This window comes from Leuciscus leuciscus (genome assembly GCF_965113295.1).
Source record: "Leuciscus leuciscus genome assembly, chromosome: 9".
Lineage (NCBI taxonomy): Eukaryota > Metazoa > Chordata > Actinopteri > Cypriniformes > Leuciscidae > Leuciscus > Leuciscus leuciscus.
The window spans coordinates 42,618,979-42,646,723 of record NC_138733.1 but is presented as its reverse complement, the minus strand read 5'-3'; the positions used below and the strand labels follow the sequence as shown (position 1 = coordinate 42,646,723).

Here is a 27,745-nt window from a genome sequence, read left to right as displayed (position 1 = left end):
TCTGCGGCGCTTCACTGGCGTTGCTCGCGGCAGAAGTTGAGAATTTTTCAACTTCTGCCGCGAGCAACGCCAGTGAAGCGCCGCAGACGGAAGCGTCAGCCAATCAGTAGCCAGGCGGCAGCCAATCACGTTCATCACGTTCATCCTGTTCAAGAGCAGCAAACTGAGGATAAATCATTGGCTGACGCTGCTATGACCATGGCGTCAGTGCCAAACTTCAGCCACGCCTTCCGTCAAGCGTTGACGCTGACGCCCCGTGTGAACGTACCGTAATACATCCACTATCGATAGCAACTTACAATAAATATAAATACAATCAGAATCATTCTCTCATTTTAGTGATTCCCTAGTTATTTATACATTTTTTGTTATTGACGTTTAATTAGGCTACTTGTCCGGTCGGGCAAGTAAAATTCTCTTTTACTTGTCCCTTCAAAAAATCCACTTGTCCCGGACAAGCGTTAATGTCGAGCCCGTCAGGTCCTGTTAGCACCGTATATATATTTTTTAATTATGCTAGATGAAGTTAAAATATGGAGACACAAATATTAAGTAAAAAAATGGAAACTCATATATTGAGGTGGTGATGAAAAATTTACTACCAAGTCAAATTGCGTTTGTTACCTTTTACTACCTTTCAAGGGCCTTAATTTTGGTAGATTATTTTTACTACTTTTACTACCTTTTACTACCGCGCGGACACCCTGGTTATATATGAAATATTATCATTGGGGTGAAATAATAATTATTTTTTTTGTCAGTTTTGTTACCTGACTCATGTGGAAGGGAAGGCAGAACGTACTCGGTTACTTTAACCTCGGTTCCCTGAGAGATAAGGGAACGAGTATTGCGTTGCGAACGCTATGGGAAAACTCCTTTTCTGGAGAAAAGAATGGCCATGGTGTGTAAAGCAGAAGCAGCCTGGCCAGCGGCGGAGTATGCACGATCCACGAGTGCTGAAGACGTTCTGCGCGGCTTAGATGGGTGCGCAGGAGGACACAAATGGGTGGCGACCGCTTCTTCCAGTGGCGGGAGTAACTGTACACACTGACACACTTGAGCTGCAAAGAAGCTCTGGCCACCCTGTCAAGGACCGCTCTGAATAGTGAGTGAGTGAGTGAGTGAGTGTGTGAGTGAGTGAGTGTGTGTGTGAGTGAGTGAGTGAGTGAGTGAGTGAGTGAGTGAGTGAGTGAGTGAGTGAGTGAGTGAGTGAGTGAGTGAGTGAGTGAGGCGCATGGCGGATAGCCTTTTGAGATTTACTCGCCAAACAGAAAATCTACCCACATTTGGCGCTTGGCGGTTGTTAGTTTTGGACCCTGTTTGCGATTAATTTGAGATGTTTAAAAAATTTGTTAAAAAACCCCGCAATTAACGCAGCACTCATTTAAATGATTTCCTGTTGTGGCTGCTATTGAAAAGGCCAAAAATATGCCGTCCCGCCCCTCTGTGTTCAGCGATCAGGTTTCATTCTCACGCAGCTTTCATGAGCGAGTCTTTTCCGTTCCGTGTGTGTGTGTGTGTGTGTGTGTGTGTGTGTGTGTGTGTGTGCTGCTGCGCTCTCTGCTCAATATTCCGCTCTGTGTTTGCGCTGCGCATTCTGCTCTGTCGTTCACGACCCAAACGCTGTTTCAAAAAAAATAATCGATTCCCAGCCCTAATATATATATATATATATGATTTATCACATATAGAATGCGCTTGGTTAAGAATTAACGCGGTATAAAGTGCGCCAGTGATCATCTTTAGCTTCAGCACATGCAGCTCAAACAGCAACAAAACATTAGAGTTGATTATGAAACAGCAGGATAGTCTAGGACTAGGTAATTAAATGAAAAGACAGCAACAGCAGTGTGAATGTGAATCTTACACATAGAACTGACAGAGGAGGTTCCTCTTCTTAAAGATGTCATTCTCTAAAGTGAGGAACTCCACGGCTTTATTCTTCTCTCCCTCCAGAGCGCTCTTCTCCTTCTCCACCAGCTTCACTCGATTCAGCTGCACACACACACACACACACACAGATACTGACACACTTCACCAATGACATGAGCTTCTGCTTAAATAAACTGGGATATACAGCTCAAAAATATATTTGCTAGAGGTGATGTTTCGTCCTCCATTCAGAGGAACCATCATTTTGTCCATAAAGCCAAAGTAGGTTAAAGAAGTAGGGAAAAAACGACATGATGATTGTTTCTGCTGATTCTCATCGTACCTTCTCTCCCCGCTGCTCGTTGAGTAGCTCGACCCGCCGGCACAAGACGTGGATGGGCTCTTTGAGCCGGCAGGAGCCGATGATGTCCTCCAGGTACTCCAGCATGCCTTCATCGTGCTCCGTCTGTCCTTTGGGCTTCATCATGGCAATCTGCTCCACCTCACCCTGACAACAACACCACACACTCATGCACCTCGTATCTACACACAGATCCAATCAGGGCTGAGTTAAACATCACTGCGTTTGTGTGTCGACCTCTGGGGACTCTGCTCTTCTGCTCAGTGGACGGGACCAATCGGCATTTAACAATGCAAAAGCAAAGATGAAGTAATGCAAAAACACTCGGGATGTAAAATGTTGCTTTCTTTTAACCGCTCACCAACCATTTGGACACCGCAATTGACTATCAACCCACAAGTCTTCAAACCAAGCCGTCAACAAGGCTTTAATGGACTTTGTGTGACAGATGGACATATCTAGAAACATCATAACATCAACATCTGAATGCACAAGTAGAGTCTACAGCCTAAACCCAATATGATACTTCATTTGTCTGTGTTCTGGACAGTGCGTGAGATGTTATTTCACAGTCCACTGATGTCCACACACAAGGTCCATGCGCAGCCAGAGAACCACACGTGCGAGAGACTCAGTGCTCAAACAGAGAGCTCGTGTAAAGCTTGAATTATCGGGATCGCTCGATATAGCAGCAAAGATCCTGATCAGAGCATCCTAAATGTACGTTTGGTCACATTGAATTAACATTATCTTTAATAATACTGAATTAAAACTAAATAATTAAACGACTTGCATCTTATAATGAGAGCGTTCCCACTTAGCTAAACAGCAAATCCCATCAGCAAGCTATAAAACTATACTCAGGGTTTACATGACCCAACACCCCGATCACACTTCACTTCTGCTAAACATCATGTCAGGGTTATAAGGCGGCGCTCTGATGGGAACACGTGTACATGCGAGACACTTTTACTGTGGCTGTGGTTGATCAGTCACACAGAACAGAATGAAGGGGTTGTGATGTAGTTGAACACACAAGTGTGAGTTAGCAGGGGTGATAGCTTTGGCCCTGGATGACACGATGGCCAGCACAACTCAAGGTGAAGGATGAAGTGAAGGAGTGAGAGGAGGCTCGCTCCGGCCTCACTGAAGCAGCACACACAATATTGGGGTTGGCCTTGACTGTAACACACCAATATTTACGTGCTGCTAGAGCGAGGAAGGAAGAATGGACAGGTGTTGACCTCTGACCTTTTTGGACAGCCCATGTTTTCTAAACGGTCAGGCTTATAGCGCATGAGAGGCCCTTAAAACTCTAGAGCAGCAGATGATGGTTTGCACCGTCCCTCGTGTTGAAAACCATGATGCGCTGCTGTAGCAGTCCAAGGTTGAGTTTAGTGTGTTCGTGACTCTCCAGAAAACACAAGAGGCCAACAGCATGATGCGAGCGTGAGGCGGGTCAAGTCTTAATGCACAGATCTCATCTTATGACCAGATCTGATCTTTTGGCCCGCCTGTTTACAGCCGCTATCTGTGTTTACATTAACTCCCGCCCAAAATGATTGTACTATATGCACATGGTAGACCCTGGTTTTGAATGGCTGTGCGGTTAAGATGATTTATACAGTTCATGTCGGGTGGTCATGATTATATGCCAGCATGGACAGGATAACAGCTGTCGCGACTCATGAATGCTTTGCAGCGTAAAATCTGACGGAACAGATATATAGTCTAATATAAATGTATAGTCCGGAAAAAATGTAGTTATCTACAGCTCAGACCTAGAATTCTGAAGTGAAATAAAGTAGTCCTATAATATATATATTTTAAATGAATTAAACGCCTCATAATACAACATTAAAAAGATATCTTTGTGAATAAACGTGTCGCCTTGTGATGGCTTGAACTCAAAGTGGAATCGGATATGCGTGTTTAGACGGAGGTCGATGTCCAGATATCGGATTTAAAACCTCATTTGGAAGTGGCTCAGATCAGATGGATCTCGGATGTTGTGTGTTTACACGTGTGCAGATGCGAGTGAAAGGTCAGATGCGTGTGCATTACCTGCAGGATGAGGAAGCGGTTGTGGTCCAGGTCGATGCCGTGGCTGCGCAGTAACACACCCACATCTTTGAAGGTGGCCTTCTTGCCGCTGATGTGGTAGGCGGAGGAGTTGTCCTTCCCAGCGGTTCTGGACACATAGAAGGAGCTGTTGGGGATGACATCGTAGTCGTCTCCTTCCTGAACACACAAGACCACAAACACTTTCAGGCATGAGCGTACTGTGGAGACGGAGAACAGTCGGAGTATATGCCTTTTTGTCTTTGATCTTCATAAGCAAGGCTTTTTTGGCGACACTAGGGCTGTCACGACAGCGAGTCCTCGATTAGAATCGAGTCCTGGAGTTTAGAGGGCACCTATTATGCCCCTTTTCAAAAGATGGAAAATATTATTATAGGGTGGTTGTGCACACACACACACACACACACTGCCAACACACATTCAGGGTTTTTCCTGCATAGAGAATTATGAGGCGGCCGCCTCCGTCAAATTTCGGGCCGCCTCCGTCTGTCGACAAAAACTCAAGACGGAATCACATGATTAGATACCTCTTTTCCACCAACACGATTCCGCAGCGGGTTCACGGCCGGGTTCCATTCCATTCTCAAACCGTTCTGCGCATTTCGACTGCATCAGAATAAGCACGAGCCCGGCCCTGGCCCGAGACGCTCAAGCACAAGTCCGACAGCTCATCAGAATTATCAGCCCGAGTCCGACTCGAGTCCGTTTTTTTTATTATTATTATTACACAGCGGCAGCCTGCCCTATTTGCAGCCATTAAAATAGGTCAGTTTTGTTAGTTATGTTTCTTTTCATTTCTTTATCATGTTAATTTAGACAAATGTTTTGGAGCATTTTTTTTTTTAAATGACGACCAAGCAGCCGACAGCGAGTATAGCCTACAACATGTTTGATCAATTTAGCCTCTCAAATCAACGCTAATAGGCTACTTTACTTGGCTACAATCCATAGATAGGCTATAAAACACTTCAAGCATATCACACAGACAGTTAATTTAACAAATGATTATTTATTAAACCACAGTGAGTAAAACAACTTTTTTTGAAATACTGAGGCAGGCTCAGGCTGCTCGAACCAGCGCTCGCAAACGAAAGGAGCAATAGCCTATCTAAACCAATTAAATTAAATAAACTTGCAGGTTATCTTACCTCAAAAATGCACGACAGAACATGGCCATTCTTTTTTCCAGTAGTTTCCAACAGTTAAACGAAAATAAAAGTCCAATCAAACGAAAAGCATCCGTAGTTTCCAACAGTTAAACGAAAATAAAGTCCAATGAAACGAAAAGTTAGAGCAGTCTTTTACAGAGCATCGTGGAGAAAAAGAATAGCATCACAGTGTAGCCTAAGGTTTTAACCCAGTCCTCCTCTCTTCTATCACTCTTCCCGCAGCGTTTTAAGTTGGCCATCTGCGATTTTTTCTCTTAATATTCTCCATTATTTGCACATGAGGTGAATCGTGGGTCGCGCTGATGGGAAACCTTCTGTGTGCGTGCGTGCGTGCGTGCGTGTGTGTGTGTGTGCGTGCGTGCATGAGACTGTCATGTCAGTCATATGTCACTGTGTAATTATAAGATTATGAAAGTTATGTGGTTATGAAATGTCTTTCTATGTTTGTTTTTCTATCGTCGTCGTCAGCTTCTCATATTTTTTTAATTAATGTCTAAAAATATAAAAAGAAGGATAACCCAAAAAAAGCCCTAGGCCCGGCCCACATGTGAATTATGACGTGAGAATTGGCCCGAAGCCAATAGGGGCATAAATAAGTCAATAATAATAATATTGGCACGTCGGGCTCGGGCTGAAATGCAGGGCTTTAAGCACCTAAACGTGCTTGTCTCAAACGGAGCAAGGTAAATCTCTGCGAAAGCGCACGAGCCCCTGCCCCTCCCCCTTTTCAACATCACCTGTCAGTTATCACAACCTCCACAGACGCACGAAAGTCAAGAAGCACCTTCTCTGCAGCATCGAAGTGCCTTCACTTGTCACAGCCAGGTACCGATACTGTTTTTCTTAAGCTTCGGCTCTCAAACTAGTTAGGTTACTTAAAATATATCCATAGAGCCAGCCTGACTTAGGCAATAGCCGAAATTCTTCTGCCGTTTTTATAAAATAAGCTATCACAAGTAGCAGTCACGTAATTTACTAGTACTGTTTTGTAATTTCATGGCTTACTAATTTCAGTTGTGTAATCGTAGTTGTTTTTTTTTTTTTTTGCTTTATTTACATTCAAGTGATTTACACGGCTTGTCAAATGTTACCAGCTCAGTAACGTTAACATCTGACAGGACAGGTTCAGGTTCATTTTTCTGAGGTGAGGAAACTTTATTTCGAAATAAGTTACGAAAATAACATTAGAATATTGTTTAGTTTCCTTTAAAGTTCAGGTACAAGTCAATGCACTTTTCTTTGTTTAATTTGCACCCTGAACATGGGATGGGGCTCTTAATTTTTAACTCTCTCAAAATGCACCAGATTAATAAATGTATCTTAAGATGTAAAACAATTTGATAACGTCCACCAAACACAGTCTCACAAAATGCTATGTATGACAAAGCACAAATCCCTAAAAATAAATAAATACATGCTTGTAAAAAGTGTTTTTTTTTTTCCACCTTCTAGTGGTCATTATACATAAAAAGATGCACCAGATTAATGCGTTTATCTTTAAAATGTACAAAATTTTCTTACGGGGGGGGCATGCCCCCGGACCCCCCTAGAGGTACCGAGCTATCGGATTTTGCCACCTCCGCCTCATTTTCAGCCAGGAAAAACCCTGACATTTATGTTCAAACACCATGTAAAAGTGAATTTTGCATAATAAGTGCCCTTTAATAAAGCCCTCGATTGCAGTTTACCTGTGTCATTCACTTGGACCGGATTGCTGGATGGAATAATCGGTGGACTGTTCGATTGCTAATATAATAACTGAGATCTGCAGGCCTGAACGAAGCGGCCCAGGTGTGTGTGTAGTAGGACTGGGAGAAAATAAAATAAAAATCAATTCACCTAGCTATTGCAAATTTTTTCTTTACGATTCTATAATCGATTTTTTTTATTACAGAATCGATATTAATTCAAATTACATTGCTTTATTTTTGTCCTTGCTTGTAGATGAGGTTGACCGAAGTTGGCCACTTTTGTTCCAACAGAGGATGAAACGTGTCGTTATCTATGAGTGATGAGTGACGTAATATCTCAAGTGTTTGCGTTGACGAGACGTGAGACTGAACGCACAGAAAGCCCTCGCACTGCTCAGATACTGAGAGAGAGAGAAGACACTAGAGCTGCACCATTCATCTGTAAAACACTGATCTCCATTCAAACACCTGCACGATCTCCATTCAAACACCTGCACGATCTCCATTCAAACACCTGCACGATCTCCATTCAAACACCTGCACGATCTCCATTCAAACACCTGCACGATCTCCATTCAAACACCTGCACGATCTTCCATTCCGTCTGTCTATTAAACCTTTGACAAAATCATATCGCAACATTCAGATCTGTTGCCGCTGACCCGGAGAGAGTCGTCATGAAACAGCTTCACAAACAGTCTTTTCATCCTCATAGTGTCATTATTTCTGTGATACAATAGTTCAAATCATCATAGAAGTACTGGGATAAAAGTTTAAGGTTCAAATCTAAACACTGGTGATGTCTACAATATTGATCAAAATAGAGTAAATCAACTTTTGATAGAAACGTGGTGCTTAAAATAACACATTTATCGATTGCATTGTTTCACCACTAGGTGGCGACAAGTGACTTAAAATTGTTATTGAATCATTTATTAAAGAGAATGCAGAACTGTATGATTATTCTGAAATAAGTCAGAAAGATGTGATGAATTGTTTTTGTAAATATGACTCATCTTATACATCATGTTCAGTCTGTATAAGTGTATGATTTAACTTTTCCCCACGGTCTAAATACTTAAAAAGAAAAAACTAGCAATACATTTCGTATCAGCACCATGGAGTCTGGAGACAGGTGTGTCGTGTCTGACCTTGTCTGTGATCTTCTGGAAGTGCACCTCTACAGTGCAGCTCTGCAGGTCCGGGTGCTCGTCTGAGCTGTGGATCAGCACCGACAGCTTCTTCGAGCGGATCTTCTGAGCCCGGTACCCGAACACAAACAGCATGGAGTCGATCACGTTGGACTTGCCACTGCCGTTCGGCCCGATGATACAGGAGAAGCGCTGGTGAGAGAAAGGTTCAGTGGTGAGACAACAGCGCTGGAAAATCATCACTCCTCAACCATATCACTTATTTATTCTATATATTTATTCTATATTATTCTATCACTAGAGCAACTCGAGTGTGTACACTCATAGAGAATAATGTGTTGGAGTTTTAAAGACATGGCGCTGTGCGACCCCTTTCACACCATGCTCTGATGGACAGCAGGTGTAGGAGATGACGAGCCCTGATCTGGGTCGGTACCTTGTGGAAGGGGCCCAGGATCTGCTCCCCGGCGTAGGACTTGAAGTTCCTGTTGACGATGTGTGTGATCATGAGGCGCGGGGCCCCGGGCTCAGAGCTCATGGCAGGGGGCGGCGGGGGGGGAACGCTCTCCAGGATCTCCTGCAGACTGCGCTGATCCTCCACAGGCTCGCCCACACACTCTTCTGCAGCTGAACAACACACAACCTCAGTCAGAGGAGGAACACACACTCACACTCGAGGGTCCAAACGGGACTCAGTGGGGTTTCGGCCCCTGCACCGGTTGATCATGTGTGCCATGCTTTTTAAAGGTGCAGTGTGTACGCTAGGTTTGCAACTATAGTCAGTGTTCAGGAGCAACACTGGTTACATCCCTTGCCCACCGCCGATTCTAAGGTAATATAAACATAACGGATCATTATATAAGGTCTCGTTATGTAGAGGTGCACCGAAATTTCGGCCGCCGAAAATGGCATTATCGGTTTCGGGCCGAAATAAAAAAAAACCAGCCGAAAACGTAAACCGAAAATGAATGTCACCCGCCCCTCCGATCCGTGCGCAAGTGCTTAGGTTTCACTCACAGTCGAGCTGTTATCATGTGTCTGCCTATCAAAGATTAAGCATGTCAGCGGTATGGAAGTATTGTAAAGTTTCAGATGAGGACACCAAAGCTGCAATATGTAACATTCGTTCTGCACAAATCTCAAGAGGGGGTGCGGTGCCAAAGAACTTTCCGACAACAGGTTTGATCCACCACCTGAAATCATGACGTCCTCCTTGTTTACACGCAGCAGCAGAATAGAGGCCCACTGCCACTCTGTGGTTTTGTGTGCAGTTATTCAGATAATTTACCCTTCGCAGGGAGTTTGATTGACAGGCGACCTGACCAATCATAATCCGCCATAGCAGTCAGGAGAGTTAGTAGATTAACATTGGAGGATTTGAACTTGAGAAACGGAGTATACTGACGTCTTTCCGGGGTTAAAACAACATTCCTTCTTATGTTCTTTCATGTTTATTTGATGCTATAAATGAACTAGAAGAGATGATGGGTTCACGAGCGGCTTTAAGAGGCTCTACAGAGATCTCTCAGACACATTAAAGAGACACAAAACGGCATTTATTGTTTAAATTTCTTTAAAAAAAAAAAACCAAATTTGAAAGGTGAGACTGTTTCATATCTAAAGTACCCTGGTCTGTCCTGTGTGTCAGTGTGTTGTGTCCTCTCTGCTCCGCGATGTGTGTTTCACTGAGTGAGAACATGGTGTGTGTGAGAGAGTCGCTTGTCGGACTTAGCAACAGTAACTAAAGGGGGCGGGTCTTTGCGAACGGTCAATTGTGGAACTGTTAAAAAACTATTTTATTTGATGGAACATAAAACTTGAAGAATAATATTATTTGGTATTTAGGGGTTCAAGCATGAAATGCTGAAACCCTATTGTAATTGTAAGGATTCGTAAAACGCATCGTGCAGGACAAACCGTAAGGCCTAGAGACGTGAAACCTGGCCAGATGGTAGGCCTCAATTTGGGGACAACCTATCAGAGTATGACCCCAATTGGCCCATAGGTGGCGCTACAGCAACCAAAAGTACTAAATCGCTCACAACTCTTAGACCGTTTGTCCCAGGATCAAGTGTCTTATATCGTTGGAATCCTTGGCTCAAGGCGGACAAAATGGCTATCTCCGATTTGCTCGCCCTTCAGGCGCCAATTTCGAGTAAATTGCATTTTTTTGAAAAACCTATTTTTGCGAACTTCTCCTTGGTTTTTCGACCAATTGGAACCAAACCACTGCAGGAATATTCTCTGGAGTCTGACAATCAATAATCATCCAAAAAATTCAAAATTTCAATTAACGGTCGATGAGGGGAACCAAAATCTTTGATGGCACCAGGGCCACTTTTACTAAAACGGTTATAAATTGTGAACAGAAAGAGATTTTTTTGCTAAACTTGGGACACATCTTCCTGAGCTCAATCTGAGATCACTTGAAAAAAATCACAAAAATTGGCCACTAGGTGACGCTATAAAACGGTTATAACTTGTGAACGGAAAGAGATATTTTCGCAAAACTTGGGACACATGTTCATGAGCTCATTCTGAGGTCACGTGAAAAAAATCACGGCAATTGGCCACTTGGTGGCGTTATAAAATGGTTATAACTTGTGAGCGGAAAGAGATATTTTCGCTAAACTTGGGACACATGTTCATAAGCTCAATCTGAGTTGACATGAAAAAAATCGTGAGAATTGGCCACTTGGTGGCGCTATAACAGTGAAAAAATCATGAAAATAGCTATAAGCGCACCCAACCGTTAGTCTACTGAAAATTGGCACGCAGTGTCTTTGTCCAGGGTGCCATGATATGGCGCTTTTCCACTGCATGGTACGGTACGGTTCGGTACGGCACGCTTTGGCGCTTTTCCACTGCATGGTACGGTACGGCTCGGTTCAGTACGGCTCACTTATGACGCATTTCCACTGCATGGTACGGTACGGTACGGCTCGCTTCGGCTCGCTTTAAATGGTACCACCTCTGTTGAGGTTCCAAGCGTACCGTACCGATACTAAAATGTGACGTGAAAACACTGCAGATCACTGATTGGTCAGACAGAATCATCACTACCAGCGTCATTGTATTTACAACACGAGACACTAAACCCGCTAGATTTAAATAGCCAGTAGACAACAGCCAACTCTGTAGCGCCTGTTTTAAAAGTATTTGATTCAAAAAAAGAGTATAAACTTAAAAAAATAAATGGCTGAATCGTGGTCAGTGGACGAGGTGCAGACGTTCCTCTTGTTGGTTGCCGAGGAGCGGATGGGGAAACCCGGAATGAAAAATTCGCATTTAATATGATGATGTCATGGCAGTAGAGACGGCAACTATAACGATCAGTCACACCCACTTTGAAGTGGTACTAACTGCAGTGGAAAAGCAACCGAGCTAAAGCGAACCGAACCGTGCCGTACCGAGCCGAGTCGTACCACGCAGTGGAACAGCGAAGCGAGCCGAACCGTTCCGAACCGAGCCGTACCATGCAGTGGAAAAGCGCCAATAGTCTATGAGAACATTGGTGTATCTCAAAAAACTCAGTATACGTCATTGGCACAATGCCTTGAAGGAGCCTTAGAAGTTTCAAGCCCGTGTTTTTTTCACAGGAGTGACCTCCTAAGACTCCTGAATCCTTGCCGAGTCCAACAATACCAAACATGCCAGGTTTCGCCTTATGGTTTTTGTAAGTGTCATTTAGAGCTTTAAAAAATTGTGGTTATCTTCAAAGCCGTTAGTCCGATCGAGACAACAACAAAAAAACAAAGGAAATTTGAAAACATAGGTAAATAGCTAAACAATAACGCCAAAATGTTAAAATGATGATAGGAACTGACAAAAAAAAAAAAAAAAAATCCAATCAATTTCACCCATGAATCATTTTGATGCTCTCACATGTTTGAAACGAACAATGATGGATTGTGATGAAATTTGTTTTGAATTGGGACTGGCAAATCCCCGTCCATACTGTCAATGACCGTTCGCAAAGACCCGCCCACTTTAGTTACTGTTGCTATGTCTGACAAGCGACGCCACTCTCACACCACACCAAGTTCTCACACAGTGAAAAATACATTGCGGATCAGAGAAAAGACTGCGCGCTGACAGACAAGTACTTTTGATATGAAACAAAGTCTCACCTTTCAAATGTAGTAATTTTTTTAGAGACATTTAAACAATAAATACCGTTTTGTGACTCTTTAATGTGTCTGACAGATCGCTGTAGACTCGAGGCTCAGTTAAAGCTGCTTGTGAACTGATCATCTCTTCCTTCTAGTTAATTTATAGCATTAAAATAAACATGAATGAACATAAAAGGAATGTTGTTTTAAAGTGCTAAGACGTCAGTACACTTTGTTTTTCAAATTTAAATCCTCCAATGTTAATCTACTAACTCTCCTGACTGCTTTGTTGGACAAAATGGCGGATTATGTTGCACAAAGGAAAGCTCGGAAAATCCCGCTATAATGTAAGAGAGCATCTTTTTTATGTATTTAGACCTAGGCCTAACAATGTGTTATGGTGCGCTGTCACCAGTGTTTTTTTTGTTGTTTTTTTGTTTTGTTTTTGGTGAGCGTAGGCTACTCCTGATTTTGTTAGTCATCTCATCTCTTATATGCTGTGTATGATCATATCCTGCCCTATTCATGGTAGCCTACTCGCGGACATTGCGTCATCAATGTCATCAATTGCGTCATCAAGGGGCCCGCCTTGATAATCCTACTTAAGGGCCCGGTGTTGGCTCGTTACGCCACTGAATATAATTGTCTAAACTCCTTATCAAAATTACATATTTACAACAAATCTGACACATATATATGGGCACACTTTGAGTACTACTAATATAAGTGGTGGAGATCAGGCAAGACTATAAGAAGACTAGGCAAAAGGTGCTATAACTGTAAAAACGCTTTAAAACCATATATTTCCTATGGTAAACTGCCTGTATTGGCTGTAAATTTACTTTTTCATCTAGGATGGCAGTTGTTAAATGCAGTTGTTAAATGCTAAATAAAACTTAATGTCTTTTGATGCTTGTGTGCTTAAAGGCCTTAACTGCTTGAACCCCGATAAATGCTGCTTGCAGCTTTAATATTATTTATATTTATTGTTAAAAATATTTTAGGTTTTGTTATGTAACTGTAATAAAAGTTTGATTATTCTATTGGTTTGTGATTTTTCATTTCAGATCCATTAAATTCAAGCAATTTAAAAATACATATATATATACGTTTTTAAAAGAAGCCATTTCCGGCTTGAGTTTCGGCTTTCGGCCGAGTGCATCCTACACTTTCAGTTTCGGCGCATCACTATCGTTATGTATATGATATTGCATTTGTCAACAGGTCCTCCTAAATATTACACAATGCACCTTTAACTTATACTCTTTCTGTTATTCATTTCTTTCTTTTTTTAATGATTCACAGTTTTTCAGATTAACAAAACAGAACATTAATTCTCCAAACATAGATGTTACATCAAACCCCCTCTTATATTAGACTGCTAGAATACATCTGCAGAAACTAAACAAGAAAATTAATTAAATTAAATAAGGCAAACAAAGAATACTTAGGCCCCGTTTACACGAGGGGAAAACGCAGATATTTCCCTGCGTTTTGGCCTGTCATTTACACGAAAACGCCGTTTTTATCCCAGAAAACGATTATTTCTAAAAACTCCGGCCAAAGTGGAGATTTCTGAAAACGCCGGTTATGTGTTGCCGTGTCAACTGGGAGAAACGGGGTTTTAGGTTCTCAAACGTCACATTATGCGCCAGAAAATGCTTACGTCATGTGAGCGCCCTATGTTTAGAGTTTGTTCCATACTGTCTATGAGTTTGTTTGGCTACTATTTTATCATGGATGCTGTTAAAGTGGTACTCATTTTTACTTTTGTGAAAACGCTTTTGGCCTGTTTGCATTTGCTTCGCTGTCTGTCCACACGAACGAACCTCGCGCCATGTCTATTGTTTTGAAAGGAACAGGAAGTCGCTCGTGCTATTCGTCGTTGTCGATTTTGAGGATTCTGATTGGCTTGCATGGCTTTATCCTTCTCCTTACACTGCCGCCCCTTTGTATTTATGCGGGTTGATGTAAACGACAACTTTTTTTGAAAACGATGTTGTGTGCACGATGTTATTTTTGAAAACGGAGGGGGAGAAATATTCGTTTCTCTAAATACCCGGCTATGTGTAAATGTGGCCTTAAAGTAACATTATGAAAGAGTTATTCACCAAATACATCAAATAAACAGGTATACTGCGTCTCCCCCACCAGGTCTCGGTCAGTCATGCTGAATTACAGGGTTCTACACATTTTCACTTTCAAAATGTCATACTTTTCCAAATCTCTCAGTTTTTCAGACCAGATTTAACATCATAGTTTCATTCAGTATTATTTTCAGCATTATATTTGGTATAAAGACCAGTCAATCTGTGACTATTTTCATTTTCTCGTTTTTTTTCTGTTAAAGCTACGAGGAATGATTTGAGAGCAACACTTTGAATGAGATTAAAATTATAAATCACTATATGTAGCTTTTCTTTTCTCCCCAGCAAAAGTGTGTGAACACTACAGCTGTACAAATGTCCAGATGTTGTAGCATTTTGACAGCCATCGAAAACCTATTAGCCACTTATAAGAACAACACATCATATGTGAACATTAGCAGTAAGATAACTGACGTCACTGAACAAAGATGAGAAATAAACACGAGCTGAAGCGCGCGCGCCCGAAGGAACTTTCTGCGCTCGTGCGCGGCTGGTCTTACCGTTACCGTGCGCGCGGACCGGTGGAGTGACGCTCTTCGCGACGCTCGCGACATCATCATCATCATCAGACGCGTCCCGCGCCTCCGCCGCTTTCCGGGCGGCCGTCGAGCTCTTGCTGGTTTTCGCAGGCATGATTCACGGCACCTGAAGAAGAAGAAGAAGAAAAGAACAGTTGAACACCGGCTCAAGCGCGCGGACGGGAGCGCGTGCCCGTCTTTGTTCACACTTCTCGGGGAAAACAGTAACAGTAACATGATCTGAGATGACAATACACGACCCAATACTGTAGCTGCATCGCTCGAGAAACTCTGTGTGTGTGTGTGTGTGTGTGTGTGTGTGTGTGTGTGTGTGTGTGTGTGTGTGTGTGTGTGTGAAACGACAACACTACAGCCCAAGCGCGCGGGCTGCCTTCACACTAGTGTTGTGTTTGAGCATGACAACACTGAACACGTCGCGCGCGCTGACAGCTTTCCACAACTTCATCCTCGAGATAAACTAGCGTTAACTGTGTGCAGGAAAACAGCTAAAAGTGGGTTTATATATCGAGCAAGACTAAATGTGTGTGTTAGGTAACGTTACAGTCTTGTGAATAATGAGCTCGCTGTCTTTCCGGACATACAAACCAATAACAAGAGCAATACATCATGTCAGTTACTCTCAAAGTACTTAAAATAACGTAAGATATACGAACGGCGAATAGATGCTAAACTACATGAATATGCTGCAATCGAGAAGCCAGTTTTGTAAGATCGAGTCAAACTAGGAATTATATGAACCCAAACCGTGACTGTTAATCGAGCCAGTTTATTCACGAGCGCAGATAAACGCGTTCACGCGCGATCTGACGCTCCGCAATAAAGTCCCCGTTTAGCGTTGCGTTACCTCTGTGTGGCTCGGCTGATTCCCCTCACGCTCGTCGAGTTCCTCTGACACGGATTCACATGTATCGAGTGTTCAGAGAGTAAAACGAGGGAAAGTCTGCGCTCGTCCACTTCCCTGACTGCTGAAATCTCACTCGTAAATGGCGCGTAAACTGAATGTGACGAACCCGAGTCCGTTGTGACCCGCGCAGTGCTTCATGGGAACACTACTCGTCACGTGACCGGACAAGTTGTTTGTTTGTTTTAGCGACGACAAGCACATTGAGCATTTACAAAAGTCGAATCAATGGCGATTTATTTAAAAACAGTATTATTTAAGTTTCAAAAGAAAAAAAGAGGCCATAGCGTTAAAGAAAAATAAATAAACACTCACAGATTTTTCTCTTATCAATAAATAATTGAGCAAATCTTACATAAATACATGAAATTTGTCCCCCCCAAAAAAACCGATAATAAAAAACTGAGAATGATTAATAAAACACAAATTATTTAATATTATGCACCGCTACGTCTCGTGAGAACTGAGACAGTAGGTTTGGAGGAGGCAAGTCTCGCGAGATGTGGGGCAGCGTTATTTTAACGCCTGTTCACTTCCTAGTGCGGGGAAAACAACCCGTAACATAACAAAAAGAAGACGACTGGAAAATTATGTATACGACTAGTGTTTACTCAGAAGTGCTCTCCCTCAACATAGACAGCCTCAAGATCATTTAATGTTTTTAAAGCTGTTTTATTCAGAAGAAGTAGCTCGCTAGCACGGCAGTGGCGAACGCGTTTCCGTGGCAACGGCGCCTTCAGTCAGGTATAAACGAGCATGTTTCATTACCGCTACGATACATGTCACATTTGAGTGGGTTTTCATCGTTTCTTCTTATAAACAGGGAACTATATCGCATTTAAAGCACCCGAGAGACGCTGAAGGATGCGGTTGAAAACATCCCTCCTGAAGGAACCCAAACATATCCTTTACATATATACTGTTCACATAAAGTAATAATGCATAACACTTTGTGTATCGTGTGTCTGTCTAGAGTTTACACTGATTTCCTCTGATTGCATCTCTTATTTTGCTGTGAGATGATGATGTTTGTAACACACACTGTACGTCTTGGTCACTATAATGTGTAGTAATGTTGGTTCTTTCATGAATTTATGAAGGGTCTCCTGGAAATGTGACCAAAAATATACATACAACAACTTGAACTTAAATGCTGCAAACATGCTTTGTGACCCATCCTCTAGTCTAAACTCAGTGTGAGTAAAGAGTTCTGTGGTCAGATGAAACACAGCATGAGCTGTACAACACTAATCTTTAACCCATACGTATAGTCATCATTATGTAGTTGAACTGCAGATTCAGATTCAGTCTAAAGCTTGTGGATGATGGACACCAAAAGTGCCTTAATTGAAGTAAAAATGCAGCCAGACGTTGTTGGATGTCTGTATATTTTTCACCCAGCCGATTTGGTCACATTTCCAGAAGATCCTCAATAACTTATATGAAGGATCAAAGATTTATAATTTTAAATGGTGTGTAAACTTTTGAAGTTATAACTGGTTATATAACAACTTTAAAACACTCACACTGCATTCCATACATACAAATAAACCTAAACGCTTAATCCCAAGGTAGAAGAAGTGAAAACAAATGAGGTGCACAGATGAAATCGTGAGAGCTGGTTGTGATCGTGGCAGACGTGACGACAGCAGCGTAACCAAGCTTCAGTATCACCACACAATAAACTCTGCTGAACTACATTTGAAACAATTGTCCAAAAATTTTTTTTAGCAAAAAGAGACGTTCACTATGGGCAGTTTTTGCCATTTAAAAGAGGACCTATTATGTCTTGATGTTGTTTTCAGGCTCTACTAGAACAGGTTTTCCTGCTTGAATGTTGATTATTCTCCTCATATGCTCCATTGTTGCGGCTCCTCTCTTCCCAGTCTGTCAGTAACGCTCTGTTTACTATCTGTCTCAATGAAGCCCCTCCTTCTGAAAAGCACACTGTGCTCTGATTGGTCGGCTGGAGCAGTGTGTTGTGATTGGTCGAGTGAGTGTGTTTGGGAAATGTCCCGCCCCTTACCATAACCGCCAGTTTAACACACTACTAACTAACTCAACCAGGCCCCGCCCCTTTATTCTGCGCATTAATTATTTAAATGAGGAATATTGTGACGTGTTCGTTCATGGAAGAAACTCAAGACTACAGTGGAGGCGCTTCAGGGAGTTCAGGAACACTGACACTGATATAGAGAAGAACTGGAGCTTTTTCAGGCTCAAACAGCAACATTACACACTAAAGCCCTATTCGGACGGGATTAGTAATGTAATTTTACCGCAGGACGTCTGTAATATTAATGGCCAATTCGCACGGGATAAGAGATCTCAGTAAAACTAGCAGAAGTGGGAGAGTAACTCAATTTACTCACTGCCGTCCCCCTCCTGTCGTCATGTGTGTATTACGCTGCTTCCTGATATCACATGTGCAAACACATATAACCTACATTTATATATATATAAACCAGTTAGGTCCGGTCGAACGATTTATTAATTAACTTCAGATTGGATTGTGTTGGTAATAGGCCTCTAACGCTAAAAGAAGTGTCGTGCCTCTGACAAGTGCTTTCAATCTTCTTTTTGCTCTGAGTGGTGTGTGTGTGTGGAAAACACTTGAGTTTTACCACAGACTCGTCCCAGCGTCTAGAACGCAACTGAATGCTTTTTCAAGCGCCTCCATACTCGGAAAAACCACGGTAAACTACTTTAAACAGGAGATGACGGAATATTTACGTACATATTTACAGCGGGTCTATTCACACGGGATTAGTATCACCTGAGGTCATTTTTCAGGACCTTTGAACTGAAGGTAAACTGACATTGACTGTAATGATCACTGAGATGCACATTCAGACGAGACTAAAATCACTGAGAAGCTCTGGTAATAATTACTTTACCCCACTTCTCCACTGAACTAGTCCCGTCTGAAAAGGGCTTTAGAAAGAAGATTAACATGCGAGAAAAGCAGAATAGGTGCTCTTTAAAACTCTGGTGTGCTTTCCTGTGTCATCTCTGCCCTGAAACATGCTTGATCTCTGAGGCTGTTGTCAGGCGGTTTGTAATGAGTGTGCAGGACACCTGTTTGAGCCCTTAACAGCGCTGCACACCGAGAGCTGGTGAGCGCTGTGGGATGGACCTCGGCGGATGAGCTGTACTCCTGCAGCGACGACCACCAGATCCTCCGCTGGAACCTGCTCTCCAACGACACCAGTGTGCTCGTCAAACTGCAGGACCACATCTATCCCATCGACCTGCACTGGTTCCCCAAGACCCTGAGTGGGAAGAAGCAAGCCGTGGCCGAGATCTTCGCCCTCACCAGCACTGACGGTAAAACCTCTGCTATGATCCGCCTCCTCACATGTGACACGTTTACTGAAGTTTACAGTTAAACATGACGGTACGAGATGAATCAAGGTAACTCCACAATCATAAATGTCTCCACTAGAGGTCGACCGATTCATGGGTTTTGCCGATATATCGGTACCGATAGTTGATTGGTGGAACTATTGTTATCGGCAAAAATCCATACCGATAGTTTTTCCGGGTTGAGTCCGTTGCTGGAGCGGCTGAGAAGAGTAGCCTATGCTGCCGTTACACAGTAAGAGAGCGCTGAGAAGAGTGGCCTATGCTGCCGTTACACAGTTAGAGAGCGCTGAGAAGAGTAGCCTATGCTGCCGTTACACAGTAAGAGAGTGCTGAGAAGAGTAGCCTATGCTGCCGTTACACAGTTAGAGAGCGCTGAGAAGAGTAGCCTATGCTGCCGTTACACAGTAAGAGAGCGCTGAGAAGAGTAGCCTATGCTGCCGTTACACAGTTAGAGAGCGCTGAGAAGAGTAGCCTATGCTGCCGTTACACAGTTAGAGAGCGCTGAGAAGAGTAGCCTATGCTGCCGTTACACAGTTAGAGAGCGCTGAGAAGAGTAGCCTATGCTGCCGTTACACAGTAAGAGAGCGCTGAGAAGAGTGGCCTATGCTGCCGTTACACAGTAAGAGAGTGCTGAGAAGAGTAGCCTATGCTGCCGTTACACAGTTAGAGAGCGGCTGAGAAGAGTAGCCTATGCTGCCGTTACACAGTAAGAGAGCGCTGAGAAGAGTAGCCTATGCTGCCGTTACACAGTAAGAGAGCGCTGAGAAGAGTGGCCTATGCTGCCGTTACACAGTAAGAGAGCGCTGAGAAGAGTAGCCTATGCTGCCGTTACACAGTAAGAGAGCGCTGAGAAGAGTGGCCTATGCTGCCGTTACACAGTAAGAGAGCGCTGAGAAGAGTAGCCTATGCTGCCGTTACACAGTAAGAGAGCGCTGAGAAGAGTGGCCTATGCTGCCGTTACACAGTAAGAGAGCGCTGAGAAGAGTAGCCTATGCTGCCGTTACACAGTAAGAGAGCGCTGAGAAGAGTGGCCTATGCTGCCGTTACACAGTTAGAGAGCGCTGAGAAGAGTAGCCTATGCTGCCGTTACACAGTAAGAGAGTGCTGAGAAGAGTAGCCTATGCTGCCGTTACACAGTTAGAGAGCGCTGAGAAGAGTAGCCTATGCTGCCGTTACACAGTAAGAGAGCGCTGAGAAGAGTAGCCTATGCTGCCGTTACACAGTTAGAGAGCGCTGAGAAGAGTAGCCTATGCTGCCGTTACACAGTTAGAGAGCGCTGAGAAGAGTAGCCTATGCTGCCGTTACACAGTTAGAGAGCGCTGAGAAGAGTAGCCTATGCTGCCGTTACACAGTAAGAGAGCGCTGAGAAGAGTGGCCTATGCTGCCGTTACACAGTAAGAGAGTGCTGAGAAGAGTAGCCTATGCTGCCGTTACACAGTTAGAGAGCGGCTGAGAAGAGTAGCCTATGCTGCCGTTACACAGTAAGAGAGCGCTGAGAAGAGTAGCCTATGCTGCCGTTACACAGTAAGAGAGCGCTGAGAAGAGTGGCCTATGCTGCCGTTACACAGTAAGAGAGTGCTGAGAAGAGTAGCCTATGCTGCCGTTACACAGTTAGAGAGCGCTGAGAAGAGTAGCCTATGCTGCCGTTACACAGTAAGAGAGCGCTGAGAAGAGTAGCCTATGCTGCCGTTACACAGTTAGAGAGCGCTGAGAAGAGTAGCCTATGCTGCCGTTACACAGTAAGAGAGCGCTGAGAAGAGTAGCCTATGCTGCCATTACACAGTTAGAGAGCGCTGAGAAGAGTGGCCTATGCTGCCGTTACACAGTAAGAGAGCGCTGAGAAGAGTAGCCTATGCTGCCGTTACACAGTTAGAGAGCGCTGAGAAGAGTAGCCTATGCTGCCGTTACACAGTTAGAGAGCGCTGAGAAGAGTAGCCTATGCTACCGTTACACAGTTAGAGAGTGCTGAGAAGAGTAGCCTATGCTGCCGTTACACAGTTAGAGAGTGCTGAGAAGAGTAGCCTATGCTGCCGTTACACAGTTAGAGAGCGCTGAGAAGAGTGGCCTATGCTGCCGTTACACAGTTAGAGAGTGCTGAGAAGAGTAGCCTATGCTGCCGTTACACAGTTAGAGAGCGCTGAGAAGAGTAGCCTATGCTGCCGTTACACAGTAAGAGAGCGCTGAGAAGAGTGGCCTATGCTGCCGTTACACAGTTAGAGAGCGCTGAGAAGAGTGGCCTATGCTGCCGTTACACAGTTAGAGAGCGCTGAGAAGAGTAGCCTATGCTGCCGTTACACAGTTAGAGAGCGCTGAGAAGAGTAGCCTATGCTGCCGTTACACAGTTAGAGAGCGCTGAGAAGAGTAGCCTATGCTACCGTTACACAGTTAGAGAGTGCTGAGAAGAGTAGCCTATGCTGCCGTTACACAGTTAGAGAGTGCTGAGAAGAGTAGCCTATGCTGCCGTTACACAGTTAGAGAGCGCTGAGAAGAGTAGCCTATGCTGCCGTTACACAGTTAGAGAGCGCTGAGAAGAGTAGCCTATGCTGCCGTTACACAGTTAGAGAGCGGCTGAGAAGAGTAGCCTATGCTGCCGTTACACAGTAAGAGAGCGCTGAGAAGAGTGGCCTATGCTGCCGTTACACAGTAAGAGAGTGCTGAGAAGAGTAGCCTATGCTGCCGTTACACAGTTAGAGAGCGCTGAGAAGAGTAGCCTATGCTGCCGTTACACAGTAAGAGAGCGCTGAGAAGAGTAGCCTATGCTGCCGTTACACAGTTAGAGAGCGCTGAGAAGAGTAGCCTATGCTGCCGTTACACAGTAAGAGAGCGCTGAGAAGAGTAGCCTATGCTGCCGTTACACAGTTAGAGAGCGCTGAGAAGAGTAGCCTATGCTGCCGTTACACAGTAAGAGAGCGCTGAGAAGAGTAGCCTATGCTGCCGTTACACAGTTAGAGAGCGCTGAGAAGAGTAGCCTATGCTGCCGTTACACAGTTAGAGAGCGCTGAGAAGAGTAGCCTATGCTGCCGTTACACAGTAAGAGAGCGCTGAGAAGAGTGGCCTATGCTGCCGTTACACAGTAAGAGAGTGCTGAGAAGAGTAGCCTATGCTGCCGTTACACAGTTAGAGAGCGGCTGAGAAGAGTAGCCTATGCTGCCGTTACACAGTAAGAGAGCGCTGAGAAGAGTAGCCTATGCTGCCGTTACACAGTAAGAGAGCGCTGAGAAGAGTGGCCTATGCTGCCGTTACACAGTAAGAGAGTGCTGAGAAGAGTAGCCTATGCTGCCGTTACACAGTTAGAGAGCGCTGAGAAGAGTAGCCTATGCTGCCGTTACACAGTAAGAGAGCGCTGAGAAGAGTAGCCTATGCTGCCGTTACACAGTTAGAGAGCGCTGAGAAGAGTAGCCTATGCTGCCGTTACACAGTAAGAGAGCGCTGAGAAGAGTAGCCTATGCTGCCATTACACAGTTAGAGAGCGCTGAGAAGAGTGGCCTATGCTGCCGTTACACAGTAAGAGAGCGCTGAGAAGAGTAGCCTATGCTGCCGTTACACAGTTAGAGAGCGCTGAGAAGAGTAGCCTATGCTGCCGTTACACAGTTAGAGAGCGCTGAGAAGAGTAGCCTATGCTACCGTTACACAGTTAGAGAGTGCTGAGAAGAGTAGCCTATGCTGCCGTTACACAGTTAGAGAGTGCTGAGAAGAGTAGCCTATGCTGCCGTTACACAGTTAGAGAGCGCTGAGAAGAGTGGCCTATGCTGCCGTTACACAGTTAGAGAGTGCTGAGAAGAGTAGCCTATGCTGCCGTTACACAGTTAGAGAGCGCTGAGAAGAGTAGCCTATGCTGCCGTTACACAGTAAGAGAGCGCTGAGAAGAGTGGCCTATGCTGCCGTTACACAGTTAGAGAGCGCTGAGAAGAGTGGCCTATGCTGCCGTTACACAGTTAGAGAGCGCTGAGAAGAGTAGCCTATGCTGCCGTTACACAGTTAGAGAGCGCTGAGAAGAGTAGCCTATGCTGCCGTTACACAGTTAGAGAGCGCTGAGAAGAGTAGCCTATGCTACCGTTACACAGTTAGAGAGTGCTGAGAAGAGTAGCCTATGCTGCCGTTACACAGTTAGAGAGTGCTGAGAAGAGTAGCCTATGCTGCCGTTACACAGTTAGAGAGCGCTGAGAAGAGTAGCCTATGCTGCCGTTACACAGTTAGAGAGCGCTGAGAAGAGTAGCCTATGCTGCCGTTACACAGTTAGAGAGCGGCTGAGAAGAGTAGCCTATGCTGCCGTTACACAGTAAGAGAGCGCTGAGAAGAGTGGCCTATGCTGCCGTTACACAGTAAGAGAGTGCTGAGAAGAGTAGCCTATGCTGCCGTTACACAGTTAGAGAGCGCTGAGAAGAGTAGCCTATGCTGCCGTTACACAGTAAGAGAGCGCTGAGAAGAGTAGCCTATGCTGCCGTTACACAGTTAGAGAGCGCTGAGAAGAGTAGCCTATGCTGCCGTTACACAGTAAGAGAGCGCTGAGAAGAGTAGCCTATGCTGCCGTTACACAGTTAGAGAGCGCTGAGAAGAGTAGCCTATGCTGCCGTTACACAGTAAGAGAGCGCTGAGAAGAGTAGCCTATGCTGCCGTTACACAGTTAGAGAGCGCTGAGAAGAGTAGCCTATGCTGCCGTTACACAGTTAGAGAGTGCTGAGAAGAGTAGCCTATGCTGCCGTTACACAGTTAGAGAGCGCTGAGAAGAGTAGCCTATGCTGCCGTTACACAGTTAGAGAGCGCTGAGAAGAGTAGCCTATGCTGCCGTTACACAGTTAGAGAGCGCTGAGAAGCGTAGCCTATGCTGCCGTTACACAGTTAGAGAGCGCTGAGAAGAGTAGCCTATGCTGCCGTTACACAGTAAGAGAGTGCTGAGAAGAGTGGCCTATGCTGCCGTTACACAGTAAGAGAGCGCTGAGAAGAGTAGCCTATGCTGCCGTTACACAGTAAGAGAGCGCTGAGAAGAGTAGCCTATGCTGCCGTTACACAGTAAGAGAGCGCTGAGAAGAGTGGCCTATGCTGCCGTTACACAGTTAGAGAGCGCTGAGAAGAGTAGCCTATGCTGCCGTTACACAGTTAGAGAGCGCTGAGAAGAGTAGCCTATGCTGCCGTTACACAGTAAGAGAGCGCTGAGAAGAGTGGCCTATGCTGCCGTTACACAGTAAGAGAGCGCTGAGAAGAGTAGCCTATGCTGCCGTTACACAGTTAGAGAGCGCTGAGAAGAGTAGCCTATGCTGCCGTTACACAGTAAGAGAGCGCTGAGAAGAGTAGCCTATGCTGCCATTACACAGTTAGAGAGCGCTGAGAAGAGTGGCCTATGCTGCCGTTACACAGTAAGAGAGCGCTGAGAAGAGTAGCCTATGCTGCCGTTACACAGTTAGAGAGCGCTGAGAAGAGTAGCCTATGCTGCCGTTACACAGTTAGAGAGCGCTGAGAAGAGTAGCCTATGCTACCGTTACACAGTTAGAGAGTGCTGAGAAGAGTAGCCTATGCTGCTGTTACACAGTTAGAGAGTGCTGAGAAGAGTAGCCTATGCTGCCGTTACACAGTTAGAGAGCGCTGAGAAGAGTGGCCTATGCTGCCGTTACACAGTTAGAGAGTGCTGAGAAGAGTAGCCTATGCTGCCGTTACACAGTTAGAGAGCGCTGAGAAGAGTAGCCTATGCTGCCGTTACACAGTAAGAGAGCGCTGAGAAGAGTGGCCTATGCTGCCGTTACACAGTTAGAGAGCGCTGAGAAGAGTGGCCTATGCTGCCGTTACACAGTTAGAGAGCGCTGAGAAGAGTAGCCTATGCTGCCGTTACACAGTTAGAGAGCGCTGAGAAGAGTAGCCTATGCTGCCGTTACACAGTTAGAGAGCGCTGAGAAGAGTAGCCTATGCTGCCGTTACACAGTTAGAGAGCGGCTGAGAAGAGTAGCCTATGCTGCCGTTACACAGTAAGAGAGCGCTGAGAAGAGTGGCCTATGCTGCCGTTACACAGTAAGAGAGTGCTGAGAAGAGTAGCCTATGCTGCCGTTACACAGTTAGAGAGCGCTGAGAAGAGTAGCCTATGCTGCCGTTACACAGTAAGAGAGCGCTGAGAAGAGTAGCCTATGCTGCCGTTACACAGTTAGAGAGCGCTGAGAAGAGTAGCCTATGCTGCCGTTACACAGTAAGAGAGCGCTGAGAAGAGTAGCCTATGCTGCCGTTACACAGTTAGAGAGCGCTGAGAAGAGTAGCCTATGCTGCCGTTACACAGTAAGAGAGCGCTGAGAAGAGTAGCCTATGCTGCCGTTACACAGTTAGAGAGCGCTGAGAAGAGTAGCCTATGCTGCCGTTACACAGTTAGAGAGTGCTGAGAAGAGTAGCCTATGCTGCCGTTACACAGTTAGAGAGCGCTGAGAAGAGTAGCCTATGCTGCCGTTACACAGTTAGAGAGCGCTGAGAAGCGTAGCCTATGCTGCCGTTACACAGTTAGAGAGCGCTGAGAAGAGTAGCCTATGCTGCCGTTACACAGTAAGAGAGTGCTGAGAAGAGTGGCCTATGCTGCCGTTACACAGTAAGAGAGCGCTGAGAAGAGTAGCCTATGCTGCCGTTACACAGTAAGAGAGCGCTGAGAAGAGTAGCCTATGCTGCCGTTACACAGTAAGAGAGCGCTGAGAAGAGTGGCCTATGCTGCCGTTACACAGTTAGAGAGCGCTGAGAAGAGTAGCCTATGCTGCCGTTACACAGTAAGAGAGCGCTGAGAAGAGTGGCCTATGCTGCCGTTACACAGTTAGAGAGCGCTGAGAAGAGTAGCCTATGCTGCCGTTACACAGTAAGAGAGCGCTGAGAAGAGTAGCCTATGCTGCCGTTACACAGTAAGAGAGCGCTGAGAAGAGTAGCCTATGCTGCCGTTACACAGTAAGAGAGCGCTGAGAAGAGTAGCCTATGCTGCCGTTACACAGTTAGAGAGCGCTGAGAAGAGTAGCCTATGCTACCGTTACACAGTTAGAGAGCGCTGAGAAGAGTAGCCTATGCTGCCGTTACACAGTAAGAGAGCGCTGAGAAGAGTAGCCTATGCTGCCGTTACACAGTAAGAGAGCGCTGAGAAGAGTAGCCTATGCTGCCGTTACACAGTAAGAGAGCGCTGAGAAGAGACTGCTGGTATTAAACCGAGCGAGAGCGGCCTCTAGATAGCGAAGGGAGCAGGATCTGGTTTTGGTGAGCGACTCATGGCGAGGGATGGCCCACAACTTGGGTCTCCTCGAGTCGTTCTGCAGGAGAGCGGGTCTGAGGGTTCAGAGTTAAGCCGAGCAAGTGCAATGGTTTCCTACTCACCCCATCAAGCGATTCTTTCTCGGTCACCAACTGTCCTCCATGGGTTCTGGGGGGCAGTTCCCTAAACATGGTCGTTGCGGCAGAGACCGTGGGGTATCTAGGGGTACAGATCAGCCCCTGGAAAGGAGTAACGAAGCCTACCCTGTCTGAAAACCTGCTGTGTTGGTGCAAGAGTATAGGCAGGGCCGTCTCAGAAGGTGGCCATCTCGAACAAGTTTGCCATTCTCAGACTTTACAAAAGTTTTAAGAACAATACGTTTTGTTATTACTGGAGTATCTGAAGCTCGTTTAAAGGCTCCGCCCTCTTCTGAACGGAGGCGGAGCAGCAGCTCATTTGCATTTAAAGGGACATACACAAAAAGGGGCAAATTTGACAAGCTATAATAAATGATCTGGGGGGTATTTTGAGCTGAAATTTCACAGACACATTCTTATATTACATCTTGTGAAAAGGGGCATAATGTCACCTTTAAACATACGACCTGTCAAGGGCTGTGTTGTGCTTTGGGGTGAAATACGGGCCTCCAGTACTTGAATATGGCCTGTGTGTTGTTCAGAGCTGCTGACAAATGTTAGAGAAAAAACTGTATTTCACATTTGCACAATATTTAATGCTTATTTCGTGCACCTCTAACCTGCACTCACATGCACTAAGTATAGCACAGCGGAGGGCAGAAACATGCTGATTTGCAGTTTTAGCCGACCACAAATTGCACAGAACACTCATGGTTCTTTTAATACGCAGTGCCACTAAGTATACGCCTGGCTAGTGCCCTCTATCTGTCTGTGTGCCTGACTCTGTGTGTCTGCAGCGCTGCTCTGATCGGCTCAGAGGAAACAAGCACGCACTGTATGACGAGTTTTGCACAATTTGATAATATATACAAGATTAAAAAGTCTACGGCTGAATTTCTAAGGTCATATTTCACCCTAGAAAAAACCCTATTAAGAAACTGTGTTTGTGACAACAATGTAACAATATTTCCATGACAGCTAAGCTGATATTTGTGTTTTACTTTCACATTCACTGGTAA

The 27,745-nt window shown here is 44.9% G+C and overlaps 2 protein-coding genes across 3 annotated transcripts in view; one reads left to right on the top strand and one right to left on the bottom strand.

The window, feature by feature from the left end:
- smc4 (structural maintenance of chromosomes 4) overlaps positions 1 to 16,139 on the bottom strand; it is a 38,367-nt gene extending 22,228 nt beyond the window's left edge. Inside the window, exons 1-7 of one of the 2 annotated variants that reach the window (XM_082179164.1) lie at positions 15,969 to 16,139; positions 15,086 to 15,230; positions 8,763 to 8,947; positions 8,327 to 8,518; positions 4,298 to 4,474; positions 2,216 to 2,380; positions 1,868 to 1,995 (exon numbers count right to left, since the gene is read on the bottom strand). In XM_082179164.1, coding sequence (XP_082035290.1) covers positions 1,868 to 1,995; positions 2,216 to 2,380; positions 4,298 to 4,474; positions 8,327 to 8,518; positions 8,763 to 8,947; positions 15,086 to 15,218 — 980 coding nt within the window. In that variant the 5' untranslated portion in view covers positions 15,219 to 15,230; positions 15,969 to 16,139. Of the gene's footprint in view, positions 1 to 1,867; positions 1,996 to 2,215; positions 2,381 to 4,297; positions 4,475 to 8,326; positions 8,519 to 8,762; positions 8,954 to 15,085; positions 15,231 to 15,968 lie in introns of both variants that reach the window. The other variant, XM_082179163.1, reaches the window with a different exon arrangement.
- Positions 16,140 to 16,509: 370 nt separating this feature from the next.
- ift80 (intraflagellar transport 80 homolog (Chlamydomonas)) overlaps positions 16,510 to 27,745 on the top strand; it is a 57,861-nt gene continuing 46,625 nt past the window's right edge. The window contains exons 1-3 of the mRNA XM_082179170.1: positions 16,510 to 16,769; positions 16,849 to 16,927; positions 19,132 to 19,352. Of these exons, the coding sequence (XP_082035296.1) occupies positions 16,890 to 16,927; positions 19,132 to 19,352 (259 nt within the window). The 5' untranslated portion in view covers positions 16,510 to 16,769; positions 16,849 to 16,889. The remainder of the gene's footprint in view (positions 16,770 to 16,848; positions 16,928 to 19,131; positions 19,353 to 27,745) is intronic.